Here is a 14,279-nt window from a genome sequence, read left to right as displayed (position 1 = left end):
CTACAAAGTGAGTTCCAGGACAGCCATGGCTACACAGAGAAACCCTGTCTCGAAACAAAAACAAACAAACAAACAAACAAAATTATCTAAGTGGGGTAGTGATGCCTTTAATCCCAACATGGGGTCAGAAGTAGCTGGATAGGAGTCTACAGAGCGAGTTCCAGACAACCAGGGCTACACAGAAACTCTGTCTGGAGAAAACAAAACAAATGTATTGATCTTATTTTACAGGAGTGGGTGTGTTTTCCTCAGGCATATCTGTGCATCCTGTGCAAGCCTGGTGACATCAGAGAACTCTGAGAAAGCCCTCTGCCAATTGAGCTACATCCCCAATGGATGACTTAGGACTTCTTCTTCTTCTTTTTTTTTTTTTTAATTGCGCCCTTCCTCCTTCTTTCTAATTTTTTATTCATTTTATTATAACGTGTGCACCACATGTGTGCCTGGTGGCCTCAGAGTGAAGAGCAAGGCATTGGATTCCCTAGAACTGAGACTGAACGCCAGCCTTCTGTGAGAACAAAGGCTCTCAACTGCTGAGCCATCACTCCCGCTCTCTCGCTCTCTCTCTCTCTCTCTCTCTCTCTCTCTCTCTCTCTCTCTTTTTCCAAGACAGGGTTTCTCTGTGTCTCTGTCCTGGAACTCTGTAGACCAGGCTGGCCTCGAACTCAGAAATCCACCTGCCTCTGCCTCCCAAGTGCTGGGATTAAAGGTGTGTGCCACCACTGCCCGGCTGCCATCTCTCTTTCTTGACAAGGGCTCCCAAGCTGGCCTCGAACTTGCTCTGTAGCCATGAATGACTTTAAACTTCTTAATCCTTCTACCACCACCTCCAGTCCTGGGATTACAAGTGGATACAAACATCCAGCTGGAATTATCCTCTGTACCTTATTTATTTGTTTCTTTCTTTGTTTGTTTGTTTTGGGGGGTTGGAGAACAAAGAATCAAGATGGGGAAAGGGGCCATGCTGTCCCGGCACAGCCCCTTGTCAAGAGCTCAGAGGAAGAGGGTACAAGCGGGAAGACACCTGTCCGTCACCCACCCGTGTGGGAGCAGTAACTCCCCAAGACAGACAGGGTGAGTTTATCAATGGACGTTTAGCACTCCTGCTGCTGGCCTTGGCTCAGGCTAGGGCCCCTCGGGGATTTTGCAATGTCTCGCCCGTTTGTTGGCATTTCTGTTCTAGCTGATTGTCTGAACTGGGTCTGTAATCCGTCTTGGGTGCCCAAACATGCAAGTGTGGCACGGAGATAAGCAGTTGCTCCGAAGCTGAGTACAGCTAAAAGAGAGTTCTAGAAAGAGCTGCCAGGCAAATCTATAAGGGAATTGACAAAGACAGGAAAAAGTATAAAAACACATCTGTGAAACACACATGAACCCGGAGCGGCGATTATTCCCATACCACTGATCGCGGTATCAAAGAGGAAGCACACTCTGCTATCTCCTTTATAAGGAATCCGGTAGGCCAGGTTCATTTTTGGGTCGCCTTATTTTTCTGCTCTTGGGTGGGAGTGCGAGCAGAAAAGCAAAGAAATCCGATGAAAGGGATTCTAGAAAATCTTCTTGGAGCCCCACTGGATTAGCAGAACTAAGGAACAGCCTTGGCTTTGAGGAAAACCCCCAAGATGAAGCGACTTTGAATACTACGATCTTCAAGATGCCATTCCCTTGGACAGCCAAAGGATGCTCTGTGCCCTCAGCGCCCCCTCGTGGGCTGCCGAGGCATTGTTGCCTTAAATTACATATTTCAGGTTGGAAATCTGTAGAAATATTCATTCATTCCTACTACAAAAACAATCCCAGTGGTGGGTGGCCCACATTTTTGGAAACTGGATCTCTTGAAACTCAGATTAGCCTTAAACTCACTACATAGACAAAGGCTGGCCTTGAACTTCTTCTTGCCTCAACCCTCTCTCAGTGACATGTACAGCATACTTGGTTGTTTTTTTTTTTTTTTAATTATTTTTTAAGCCAGGCATGGCACACAGCTGTTTTTGATCCCAGTTGTTAACATTGAACTTTACCCCAGTTGGTTCCTGCCAGTCCTTCCGTGTTTGCATTCCTCTGTTTTGTGTAAGAAACCAGAAACCTCTTTGTACCTTGCCAGTGTGTCACCCAACTTCCCTATTTTCTTTTTTTTTTTTTTTTTTTTTTTTTTTTTTTTTTTTTTTTTTTGGGTTTTTCGAGACAGGGTTTCTCTGTGTAGCCCTGGCTGTCCTGGCACTCACTTTGTAGACCAGGCTGGCCTCGAACTCAGAAATCCGCCTGCCTCTGCCTCCCGAGTGCTGGGACTAAAGGCGTGCGCCACCACGCCCGGCTTCCCTATTTTCTTCTGTATAAAAAGTTTGATGCTTGATTTGACAAATTACATTCAGATCCACACTCCCTTGTGTCGAGTCTGTCTATCAATTCCCACCAACTCCTTGCCCACCTGCACAACAGACCCGTTCCACGCAGACAAGGGACCAAAAGGGTCTGCGGCAACCATGTGAGTGCCTGGTGCCTTCAGAGGTCAAAAAAGGGCGTTGGATCTTCTGAGACTGGGAATACAGACGGTTGTGAGCCACCTCGTGGGTTCTGGGAATTGAAGAACCTGAGTTCTCTGTAAGGGCAAGAAGTGCTTTAAACTGCTGAGGCATTTCTCTATCCCCTGGTGGTTGTTTAAATAATTATTAAAAGTTTACATCAAAGCCAGGTGTGGTGGCACACACCTTTAATCCCAGCACTTGGGAGGCAGAGGCAGGCGGATTTCTGAGTCCGAGGCCAGCCTGGTCTACAGAGTGAGTTCCAGGACAGCCAGGGCTACACAGAGAAACCCTGTCTCAGAAAAAAAAAAAAAAAAAAAAGTTTACATCAGAGCCAGACACAGAGGCAGAGGCAGCCTGGTGTACAGAGTGAGTTTCAGGACAGCCAGGGGTATGCAGGGAGACGTTATCTCAAAAAACAAAGTGCATGGTGGCGCATGCGGGAGGCAGAGGCAGGCGGATTTGAGTTCAAGGCCAGCCTGGTCTACCCTGTCTGGAAAAAAACCAAAAAACTAAAACCAAAACCAAAACAAAACAAAAAAAACAACCAGGGCCTATGTAGTGTCTTCTATATGCAAATATGTGTCTGCACGTGCCTGTGTATGTCCCTACATGTATGAGTCTCTATTTGTATATTCATGTGTGTATACACATGTGTATATGCATGTCTAACGATCTTTGTATATGCATGTGTATATATGTCTGCATATATATGCATGGTTGTCCAAATGTGAATGCACTGATGCACAGCTCTTTGCTCGTGAGTCCTCTATCACTCTCTGCTTTATTCCCTTAAGACAAGGTCTCTCATTGAACTGGAAGCTTGCTCACTAGTCTGCCTAGTGGCCAGCCAATGCGCTTGCCGGATCTACTGTCTCCACCCTCTAATCCTGAGGCCACAGGCAACTGCTTCTTACGTAGGTGTTGGGATTCGAACCCAGGTCCTCATGTTTGTTGACCAAGTGCTCTTCCCCACTAAGCACCTTCCACATTCCTTTCTTAATCCTTTCTGTTAGTATCTGAACCCCAATGGAACCCTTGTGTTTCAGTGACATACCTGTGCGTGCACCAAAGAGCTGGGGTGAATCTGCAGTAGAAACATTTAGCTTCTCTCTGCTCACACTGGTAAGCTTACCTTCTGTGTCATCAGCACATATGGGGAAAAAACCAGTTTTTTTTAAAGTGTGGCCCTGGCGTTGATCTAAAGAGTTGTCTTGCTCCTGGTTCGGGTTCAGGTTAGGCCAGAGGAAGCACTGTGGGAAGCAGATTTTTCATTGTGATTTATTTTTGCTAAGTACAGACCTGGCCTAATTCCTGGTGAGAAACATGGGGGAAGGGTAATCAATCCATTTGTTTGAAAAGCATGTCCTAAGTTTGCAAGCAGGAAGCCAGAATGAGAAAAACTTCAAGAAAGTTGATACAGGGTCTGAAGAGATAACTTAATGGTTAAGAATGGGGACTGCTCTACCAAAAGTTGAGGGTCTGTTCCCAGAACTTAAATGACAGCTCCCAACTGCCATGACTTCAGTTCCAGGGGTAGCTGATGTCCTCTTCTAATCTTCAAGGGCACCAGGAGCACATATGACGCACATAAATACACATGCAGGTAAAACATTCATATAGGTAGCAAGCCAATATAGGGCCAGTAATATGGCTCCGAGGCAAAATCCCTTGCTGACTTTTTATGTGCATTGATGCTTTGCCTGCATACATATTTGTGTGAGGGTGTCAGACAGCTGTGAGCTTCCATGTGGGTGCTGGGAATTAAACCAGGGTCCTCTGGAAGCAGTATGCTCTTAGCCTTCTCCCCAGCCTCTACACTTGCTAACTTTGGCTTAGCTGACCTCTGACCTCTTTAAGCACACTTTGGTACACACTTGTCCACATGCATTTGAGAATTACCCCTGTTTTGAAAAACCAAATAATAATAAATAATTATCCTTTAATTTTGGGGGGGGGGGATTTATGGCTGGAAAGATGGCTCATCAGTAAGAGTACTGACTGCTCTTCCAGAGATCCAGAGCTCAATTTCCAGCAACCACATGGCGAACTGGCAGGGTGGGCCCATCAGACAGCCTTGTTGCCTGCCAAAGGGACAGTGGAAGCAGAGTTGTGAAGAACCACTTACTGGTGACAAGACCAGGGACAGACTTGCTTCAAAGATGCATTAGTCAGGTGCAGCTGCCCTCCTGTCCCCATCCAGGTACTTAATAAGTTTCACAGATAGTCTGGCTGGGGAAGTCCATGCGTGGATAGTGCTTACAGAACTGGCATGCAGCTCCAGGTTCCATCAGCAGTCCACAAAGGGAACATAGTGATTTCTACCTTAATCTCAGAAATCCCGGGAAAAGGCAGGAGGATCAAGAAGCCCTCAAACTATCAGAAAGGCTGCTCATTGGCCAGCTAACTACTGTACTATACAGAACACTAGTATATATATATAAAACACTCATGTAGGCTAGCACGGGGTACTTAACCCAAGCAAATCAACATGTCCACAGACTATAGCAGCACAGACTTTATCCATGAGTAATAAATAGCTCAACATGCTTTCCAACAGTTAAGGCAGTCACACACTCCCTACACTAGAATACTATGGGACAGGAGTAAGCTACCACTTTCCAGGCAGCTCAGTAAGCTGTATGCTTTGTGACATGCTACAAATTCTAAAGCAGTGCCTCTCATCCTTCCTAATGCCGACTGCCAACCCCTCAACAGTTCCTCATGTTCCAGAAACCCTGCAAGCGTAATATGCCCTTGCTCCTTTATAAAGGTGTAATCTTTTTTTTTTTTATTTTTTATTTTTTTATTTTTTGGTTTTTCGAGACAGGGTTTCTCTGTGTAGCCCTGGCTGGCCTCGAACTCAGAAATCCACCTGCCTCTGCCTCCCGAGTGCTGGGACTAAAGGCGTGCGCCACCACGCCCGGCTAAAGGTGTAATCTTACTGTTATGAGTCATAAATACCTGGTAGGTGACCCCAAATGGACAGTGACCCACAGGCTGGGAACTACTGATCTTAGAAGTGTTAAGAAATGCAGTTATAGTGTTGTAAGACAATTATAGGACCATCTAAGAGAACTAAGTTCTGTAGCTGGAAGTGATGGTGCATGCCTTTATCCTAGCATTCAAAGGCAGAGGTGAGGCCAGCCTAGCTTAGAGTCCAGGGCAGCCAGGACTACAGAGGAACTGTCCCAAAGCAAAGCTCCCACTCAAGGAATCATTCATTACAATGTAAAAATGGGGCATTCTGGTACTTACCAAGGCATTAAAAACTGACAGATCATCCAATGTCATCTAGGATCCCTAGTAGTCAGAAGTCATTAACCCAGCAAAGCAAGACCTCACAATACAGCACACTACTGGCATGGCCTGTGGTTGTGTTGGGGGTGGGGTTCGATGCCCTCTCTTGACCTTAGACACCAGGTATATTTGTGATACACATGCATCCACACAGTGATGCTGGAAAGATGGCTCTTGTAGCAGACTGGGGTTAGAATCCTAGCAATGACCTTACCTTGGCAGCTTACTGCATCTGGTATGCTTTTTTTTTTTTTTTGTCTTTCGAGACTGGGTTTCTCTGTATAGCCCTGGAACTCACTTTGTAGACCAGGCTGGCCTCGAACTCAGAGATCACCTGCCTCTGCCTCCCAAGTGCTGGGATCAAAGGCGTGGGCCACCACTGCCCAGCCCCTCCATCTGGTGTCCTTAACTCCAGTCCCAAAGGATAAGGCTGTCTTTTGACCTCTGAGGACACCAGGAACAAAAATACACGTGGAAATTTACTTACCACCATGCCTAGCTGAAGAGGAATGCTTTCCATGAATGTCATAGTATGTACCCACAAAGTAATACCATTTACCTATATAGTACATATGCTGTCTGGCTAAAAACTGGGCTGAGTATGATGAATGACCCAAAATCCACAATTGCAATGACTAGATGACGTGGTTTGTAAAGACCCTTGTCATCTTTCACACAATTTAGTTTTGATCTGTTCACAAGTCAGCAGTCCATTGAAGATGCAAGAAAATGCCACTAATAAATTTTAAGCCAAGAATACTGGTAACAAAGCTTTGAGGGATCAGGCCCTCAGCACACACTGTTCCCATGCAACCCCACTCTCAAGGTTTGTGAACCTTGGAGATGGTTTTTGTGCTTAAATTCTCACCCTGAGAAAGTCTTGAGTCTAGTCAAAAAACATCTGGTATAGTCAGCAGCATTTTCTATTTGCTTAAAAAAAGGGGGGCAAAGCCACACCCACAGTAAAAGGCAGCCATGGCAGTGTATGTGCCTCTAATCCAAAGCCAGCTGGGGATGCGGCAGAGAGAGCAGGATCCAGTGGACTAGCCTAGCTCACATGCTTCAGACTAAGCAGGAGGTACTCTTCCCAGAATGGGCCAGAGGAAGACACTGGAACACCAGCAAAACACTCACCCAACAAACATGTACACATACAACACACAAAAGGACACCAAAAGAACATGTGAAGTTGTTTAATTAGGTTAACATTTAGAAGACCAGTTTGTGAGGATACATCCCGTTTGTCAGGGAGAACTGAGAGCGCAGGTAGCCCTGGAGCTGAGGAACAGCTTTAATCTTTGGCAGAATCTGCGAGTCCACAGCTTTCTGATCAGCCTTCCGCTGCTCTGTAACCTCGTATTTCTAAACAGAGAAAAGGAAACGGTAAGAACCAGGATGGCAGGAACAGCCCCACCTACTCCCAACCTTTCCTTGGAGCTTGCCTACTCAGACTGCCACACTATAATCGCTTCATGGGTTTAACACTAAGTAGCCTCCTCTACCCATTCCCACCTGGAGAGCAGGCCACCAGAGTTCACAGAAGAGCTCACCTCCTTCTCCGTGTCGAAGATCTCGCCCTCCTGATGCCTGGGCTTGCGCAGCTGCTTCTTCTTGAAATAAGCGTCAGTCAGGTGTTTGGGGATTTTAACATCGCTGATATCAACTTTTGTAGAGGTGGCAATGACAAACTTCTGGTGTGTTCTGCGCAGAGGAACTCTGTTGATGACAAGAGGCCCTATAGGAAAAATACAAATTTGAATAAGAACATCAAACAGTTAAGATTTGGTCCAGGCATGGTAGGTAGCACATGCCTGTAATTTCAGCAGAGAGGAAGGCAAATCTCTGGAGTTTGAGGCCAGTCTGGTCCTTTCGATTTGTCTTTAACTAAAATGTTAATTGGGTGGGGCAGAGATATGACCCTTTTTACATTCCTGGTACCCTGAGTGCTCACATCTCATCTTGGGGAGAAAACCCCATGCCATCCACTCCACCCCCTTTCAAGGGACCCAGGTGAGAAGAGGATCTTTCACAGAGGCTGGCTGAACCACCTGTCCTTGAGATCCGCATCAGTGCTGGGTTTGGGACATTCTGCGTAGGTGCAAGTACATCTGTCTGCCACACACCACTGGAGGTGAGGGGACAACTTGTACAACTCCCTTTTCTCCTTTTATTATACAGGTCTCAGGGATCAAAGTCAGGCTGTTAAGCACATCTGGCCAGTATAAAAAATATTCTTGCTCAAATTAAACCCTTGACTGCTACAGAAAAATAAAACAGGGATGGTCAGTCAACAAGACAGGAAGGCCTGAGTTGTCGTCCTCTGACCTCCAAAACTGAAAGGGGGTGGGGATGAACCTAAATTTCAGGGTACAGAGTCCTGCAGATCTGAGGCCAGCCGGGTCTACACAAGACCTGTCTCCTATCACAGTGCAGGTGATATGCACCTGCAATCCCAAGGGTGGTGCTCTGTGACCGTGGTCCTTAATAAAAATGCTTGGGTCCCCATGAAGCTCTACCATACCCAGGTTTACCAGGGAATCTGGGCAGAAATGGGGGTCATCCTATATAAAACCAGGACGGATCATTTAAGAAGTATAGTCCACTCGTGTCAGGCGTGGTGGCGCATGCCTTTAACCCCAGCACTTGGGAGACAGAGGCAGGCAGATTTCTGAGTTCGAGGCCAGCTTGGTCTACAGAGTGAGTTCCAGGACAGCCAGGGCTACACAGAGAAACCGTCTTGAAAAACAAAAACAAAACAAAAAAAAGTATAGTCCACTCAAGAAGAATATGTCCACTAACCTAAGCAAGCTGTGTTAGAAGGGAACATCACTGTCCATTTATCATGTAGCATTAGTATCTGAGAAGGGAAAGAGTCCAAGGTTCTGCTGTCAAAACAAAAAGACCAAGGATTTTCTTACCAGTCACAAGCAGCAAGCCACTGTCCAGCTGCTTCAGGAAAACCACTCTCTGGAAGTCAAATAGAAAAAAAATGACAATTAAACCTCCCTCAGAATTAACCAAAGTACAAGCATGAAGACATCCAGCACTCACTCCGGGTCAAGTCTAGACTGGGCTACATGAGACCTTGTCAAAAGGAAGTGAGGTGATACATGCCTTTCGTCCTAGCACTGATGGGACAGAAACAGACTCTGGCATTCATAACAGCATTTACTATGGGGTTAAAAGCTTGTTACAGAGAACAAGAAAATATTTATGGTACATCAAAAAGCAGGATGCACCAGGCACGGGAGGACCAGGATCTGCTGCTCCCCCATGCCAGGCCCTGGGGACACTCCTCACCTTGCCCCTGTGGCGCCCAGTGAGGATGATCAGGACAGTTCCGGGAGTGATGCTGGAGCGTAGCCTTCTCACGTGCTGGCTGAAGGGCTTCTTGCCATGGCTCAGCAGCTTCCGAGGCACGTCTTCAGTGGGATAATACCTAGGCTGGAGAGAGCACCCGTACCACACGCCATTGAGCAATCTGCTCAGTCCACCAGAGCTGCATTCAAAGACACAGCCTTGAAAACCCCAAGAGTCAAGCCCCACTAACAACATGGAAAGGAACCTCTCGCACACCGGAGACAGACACTCTAACCTTTAAAAATATTGTTTGGCTTGTTTTGCTTTCTCAGACAGGGTTTCTCTGTAGCCCTGGGTGGCTTAGAACATTGAGATCAGCCTACCTTTACCCCCTGAGGGCTGGGATGAAAGAAATGCTGTTTGTATGTGTCCCTGGGTATGCCAAGTGCCACTGAGTTACCCTTGGGAGTGGGAGTTCCAGGTGGCTGGAAACAGCCTGTAGCAGAGGCTGGGAATTGCATTGTCCCCTTACCCTGAGGCATCTTTCCACCCATTCCCAAGCTTTCCTTGGGGCTAGTAACTCTAACATACTTCTTCCTTCGGAGTTAAGGTCATAGCCAAATATGGGGAAGGTGGGACAGAAGGGAGTTTCAGATCAGACTACCTGAGGCAAAGGTACAAAAGGACGCCATACCTCTTCTACCTTGGCAGAAGGAACACACCCAGGTTTTTCAAGAAGGAAAACTAGACATCAATACCACAAGTTTAAATATTCACTTTCCACTTGCCAGCAATAGACTAGCCAGAACCCCAGTGTGCTGGTCCAACGATGAACTACACCCCCAGTCTGAGAACTTATCCCAACTAGACTTGACTGACATAGCCTCTTTCAGACAAGCCTCAACCCTAACCCCAAGGAAAGCAACCCAAACTAGATCTCACCATTTTTCGAAGCTTCACCACCCGGGTTCCACCGTTCTTGTCCCCACCAACTGTTTTGGTGACAGTAGCAAGGACCTTCTCCTTTTTCTTCTTCTTCTCAACCTACAAAGACAAATCCATCAACCCAGGATCCTGGCAGACCTCAAACGCAGGAATAAGGCATCGTAGTGGGCCATCCCTTCCCTCTCCTACCTTGGTCTTGGCAGCCGAGTATTTCCTTTTGTACAAGGCCTTCCTGGAGTACATAGCAGATCGGGAGTACCTGCCAATTCCTCTCACCAGGACAGGGTTTCGGCTGCAATGGGGCTTCGCCTTCTTGGGCTTTTTAACCTTAGGGCCAACCTTTTTGGCTGCTTTGGCGGCCCGGGGACGGGAGGCAGCAGCATCACTGCCAGCCTTCTTGGCCGCAGGTTTCTTCTCCTTTGTATCAGGCGCCTTTTCACCCGCCATCTAGGGATATAAACAATAAAGGCATTTTATCAACCATTTGTCAACAAGCCAGTATCAAAACCATCCTCTGATGCTTTCAACGACTCTTCCTTCCAAACACAGGGTTAAGTATCTAGCACTATTAGGGTTTCTTTTTTTTTTTTTTTGCTAAAAATCTTTTTGTGGTTCCTTATCTTATTCTTCTGTTTCTTGTGATCAGAAAACCAAAAACAATCTTTGCTAGCGTCTACACAGGCAAGGAAGCCCAGAACCTCGAGGCTCTTCTGTGCGACCCACTTCAGTGCCAGCAGCCTACAGAGGCCAGGCAATGGTTCGGGGCCACGGGTTGCTCTAGCACGGGACACTATGACAGACCCAGGGGAACGGGCCTGCCATAAATCCAAACCCATGCATCAGCACGGAACACCTGAGACCTCCCCCTCTGGTGTCGCCCTAGGTCCCGAAGCCACCACGAAGGCCCCAGCTCCGCAAAGTAGCCCACAGCGGTGCTCTCCGGGCGTCTTCCGGGGACGCGGTTCCCCACCTTCAGTCGCGAAGCCCAACGTGGCCAAGGCAGGCTCAGCAGAAGGTTCTGGAACCCCAACTACAGGGTCCCAAGTCGCCACACAGGCCCTCCAACCCTCCCCAGGCTACGGCAGCCGACAGGGCCCAGCGACCATCTCCGGCGCTACGCTCGTTCTTCGCCCCCCGCCAACCCACGCTGACAGAAATGAAGCTCTCGAGAGACCTGACGAGTGATCCCGACCATAGGCGGCCCTGGGTAGTGGCCCCCGGATGTCCCCCAATTTCGGATGGACGAGGATTGGGGTCCCGAAAGCCGCTGCCACACAGACGCCCGCCATTCCTACCTTGCAAGACGGGAAAGAGAACTAAGGCAGCGGCTTCCGGTCTATAAGCAATGACGGGAGGTGGCCGAGATCACTTCCTTCCTGTATGGGACATCATGGGAAATGTAGTTTTTCTTTTCACTGTGGCAATGCACCTAGTCCTGATTAGGGAACGTCCTCCCAGCGCCCACCCCTATCCCAATAGGTAAGAGCAGCTAAGATGGCTGAGCGAGTAAAAGTGCGTTCTCCTAAAATGATGAACAGACTTTGAGCCTTGCGACTCATGTGGTGGAAGAAAGGACTTTGCAGAGTTACTTCTTCTTCTTCTTCTTCTTCTTCTCCTCCTCCTCCTCCTCCTCCTCCACCTTTTTCTCTTTTTCTTTTCTTTTCTTTCTTTCTTTCTTTCTTTTTTTTTTTTTTTTTTTGGGACGGGGTTTTTTTTTTTTTTTTTTTTTTTTTTTTTTTTTTTTTTTTTTTTTTTTTTTTTTTTTTGAGACAGGGTTTTTTTTTTTTTTTTTTTTTTTGGTTTTTCGAGACAGGGTTTCTCTGTGTACCCCTGGCTGTCCTGGCACTCACTTTGTAGACCAGGCTGGCCTCGAACTCAGAAATCCGCCTGCCTCTGCCTCCCGAGTGCTGGGATTAAAGGCGTGCGCCACCACGCCCAGCCAGAGTTATGTTCTATCTAACCTCCGTGGGCACACACAATCAAAATAATAATTAAAAACTAAAAGTTAGGGTTGGAAGATGGCCCAGTGGTTAAGTAAGCACTGGCTGCTCTTCCAGAGTTTTTTGAGTTCAATTTCCAGCGATCACGTGGTGGCTCATAACCATCTGTAATGGGATCCCATGCCCTCTTCTGGTGTGTCTGAAGACAGCTACAGTGTAGTGTAATCATATACATAAGATAAATAAATCTTGCCAGGGCTATACAGAGAAACCCTGTCTCGAAAACCCAAAATAAATAAATAAATAAATAAATAAATAAATCTTTAAAAAAAATTCTGGGGCTGGTGAGATGGCTCAGTGGGTAAGAGCACCCGACTGCTCTTCCTAAAGGTCCAGAGTTCAAATCCCAGTAACCAAATGGTGGCTCACAACCATCCGTAACGAGATCTGACTCCCTCTTCTGGAGTGTCTGAAGACAGCTTATAATCAATAAATAAATCTTAAAAAAATAAAAAATAAATAAAATAAAATAAAAAAAAATTCTGACAGTGGTGGCACACCTCTTCAATCCCAGCACTAGGAAGGCAGAGACCAGTAGATCTCTGTGAGTTTGAGGCCAGCCTGAACTACAAAGCTAGTTCTAGGAGAGCCAGAGCCAAGGCTATACAAACAAACCCTGCCCCCAAAACAAAATAAACAAATTTAAAATAGGAAAAAATAAATAAGATTTAAAATAAAACTTTTTTTGTTCATATTACATTTTAAAATAAGCTACTATCCTTTGAAAAATGACACTGTATACCTGACAGTGCCATACTTTTTATTACATTTTATTTTATATGCATGCTTATGTGAGCATGTGGGAGTTGGGGGTGGATGCATGCCCCGGCATGCAGATGGAAGTCAGTGGACAACTAGGGGATGTCGGCTCTCTCTACTACATGAGGCCTAGAGATCAGTCATCATCTTAAGAGGACTTAGGTCATCACAGGCCCTGCACATAACAATTATCCTCTACCTCATAGTGCTTAGAAGGACATGTACACCTGATTTCTATTGTCTTCTACTTGTCTGTTACCTGTTGCTAGTGGTAGGAGCTTTTCTCTTGACTTTCTGTGTGTGTGTGTGTGTGTGTGTGTGTGTGTTGTGTGGGTGGAGGTCCGAGGACAACTTCCAGGGACCACTTTTGTTGTCCCACAATATGGGTCCCATGGATGGAACTCAGAACTTTGTAGCAAGCACCTGACCCACTGAGCCATGTCTGTGGCCCTTCAATTTGGCTCTAAACCCCATCTTCATGGTTGAGTCTCCAGGAATCTCTTTGCTTTCTCTGGCTGTGGTTAAAGGTGAAAATGGGAGTGGTGGGCTGCCTCTAAAGACCTCATGACATTGAAGACCACAGAAAACAGAGCAATGTGAAGACCTTAGAGTACAATCCGACTCTCTCTCTCTTCCCCAGCCCTTCTAGTTTTTCTTTTTGAAATATTTATTTAATGTATGCATGCTCTATCTGCATATATAGCTACATGCCAGAAGAGGGCATCAGATCCTGTTATAATTAGCTGTGAGCTGGGGCTGGTGAGATGGCTCAGCAGTTAAGAGCACTGATTGCTCTTCCAAAGGTCCCAAGTTCAAATGCCAGCAACCACATGGTGGCTCACAACCATCCATAACGAAATCTGATGCTCTCTTCTGGTGTGTCTGAAGACAACTACAGTGTACTTGCATATAGTAAATAAATAAATCTTGAAATAAGTAAATAAATAGTTGTGAGCCATCATGTGGTTGCTGGGAACTGAACTCAGGACCTCTGGAAGGGCAGTCAGTGCTCCTAACCGTTGAGCCATTTCTTAAGCTCCACTTCTGGTTTTTCAAGACAGCATCAATAGACCAGGCTGAACTTGAACAAAGCTTCTGCCTGTCAAGTACTAAGATCAAAGGCATGCTGTACCATGCCCAGCTCCAGTCTGATTATCAATTGTTGAATTTTATGATGGTGAGGCTCATTTACTGTCCAAGCAGAGTCTTAAGAAGAAAGTTAATTATTCTATTTTTTAGCTAACTAGATAGTGTGTGTGTCTCTGTGTGTTTCCAGAGGAAAGTACTTCTTGGCCGTTGTTGCTATCCCAGAACTTAGGAGGCAGAGGCAGGTGGATTTCTGAGTTCAAGGCCAGCCTGGTCTACAGAGTGAGTTCCAGGACAGCCAGGACTACACAAAGAAACCCTGTCTTGAAAAAAAAGATGTAACGAAAGATGGCCTAGTCGGCCATCA

At 46.4% G+C, this 14,279-nt stretch overlaps 1 protein-coding gene and 1 non-coding gene across 2 annotated transcripts; both read right to left on the bottom strand.

The window, feature by feature from the left end:
* Positions 1-6,999: 6,999 nt before the first annotated feature.
* Positions 7,000-11,414, bottom strand: Rpl6 (ribosomal protein L6). Its single transcript, XM_021162542.1, has 7 exons — positions 11,363-11,414; positions 10,257-10,514; positions 10,065-10,166; positions 9,123-9,266; positions 8,741-8,789; positions 7,373-7,557; positions 7,000-7,184 (listed from the first exon to the last, which is right to left on the bottom strand). The coding sequence occupies exons 2-7, from the start codon at positions 10,512-10,514 to the stop codon at positions 7,032-7,034; spliced, it is 891 nt and encodes a 296-aa protein (XP_021018201.1). The 5' UTR covers positions 11,363-11,414; the 3' UTR covers positions 7,000-7,031.
* Positions 10,776-10,905, bottom strand: LOC115031185. The gene has a single exon (XR_003836805.1). It is a non-coding gene; the product is annotated as a small nucleolar RNA SNORA42/SNORA80 family (small nucleolar RNA).
* Positions 11,415-14,279: the final 2,865 nt, after the last annotated feature.

This window comes from Mus caroli, chromosome 5, assembly GCF_900094665.2.
Source record: "Mus caroli chromosome 5, CAROLI_EIJ_v1.1, whole genome shotgun sequence".
NCBI lineage: Eukaryota > Metazoa > Chordata > Mammalia > Rodentia > Muridae > Mus > Mus caroli.
This window is presented reverse-complemented; position numbering and strand designations above follow the sequence as displayed.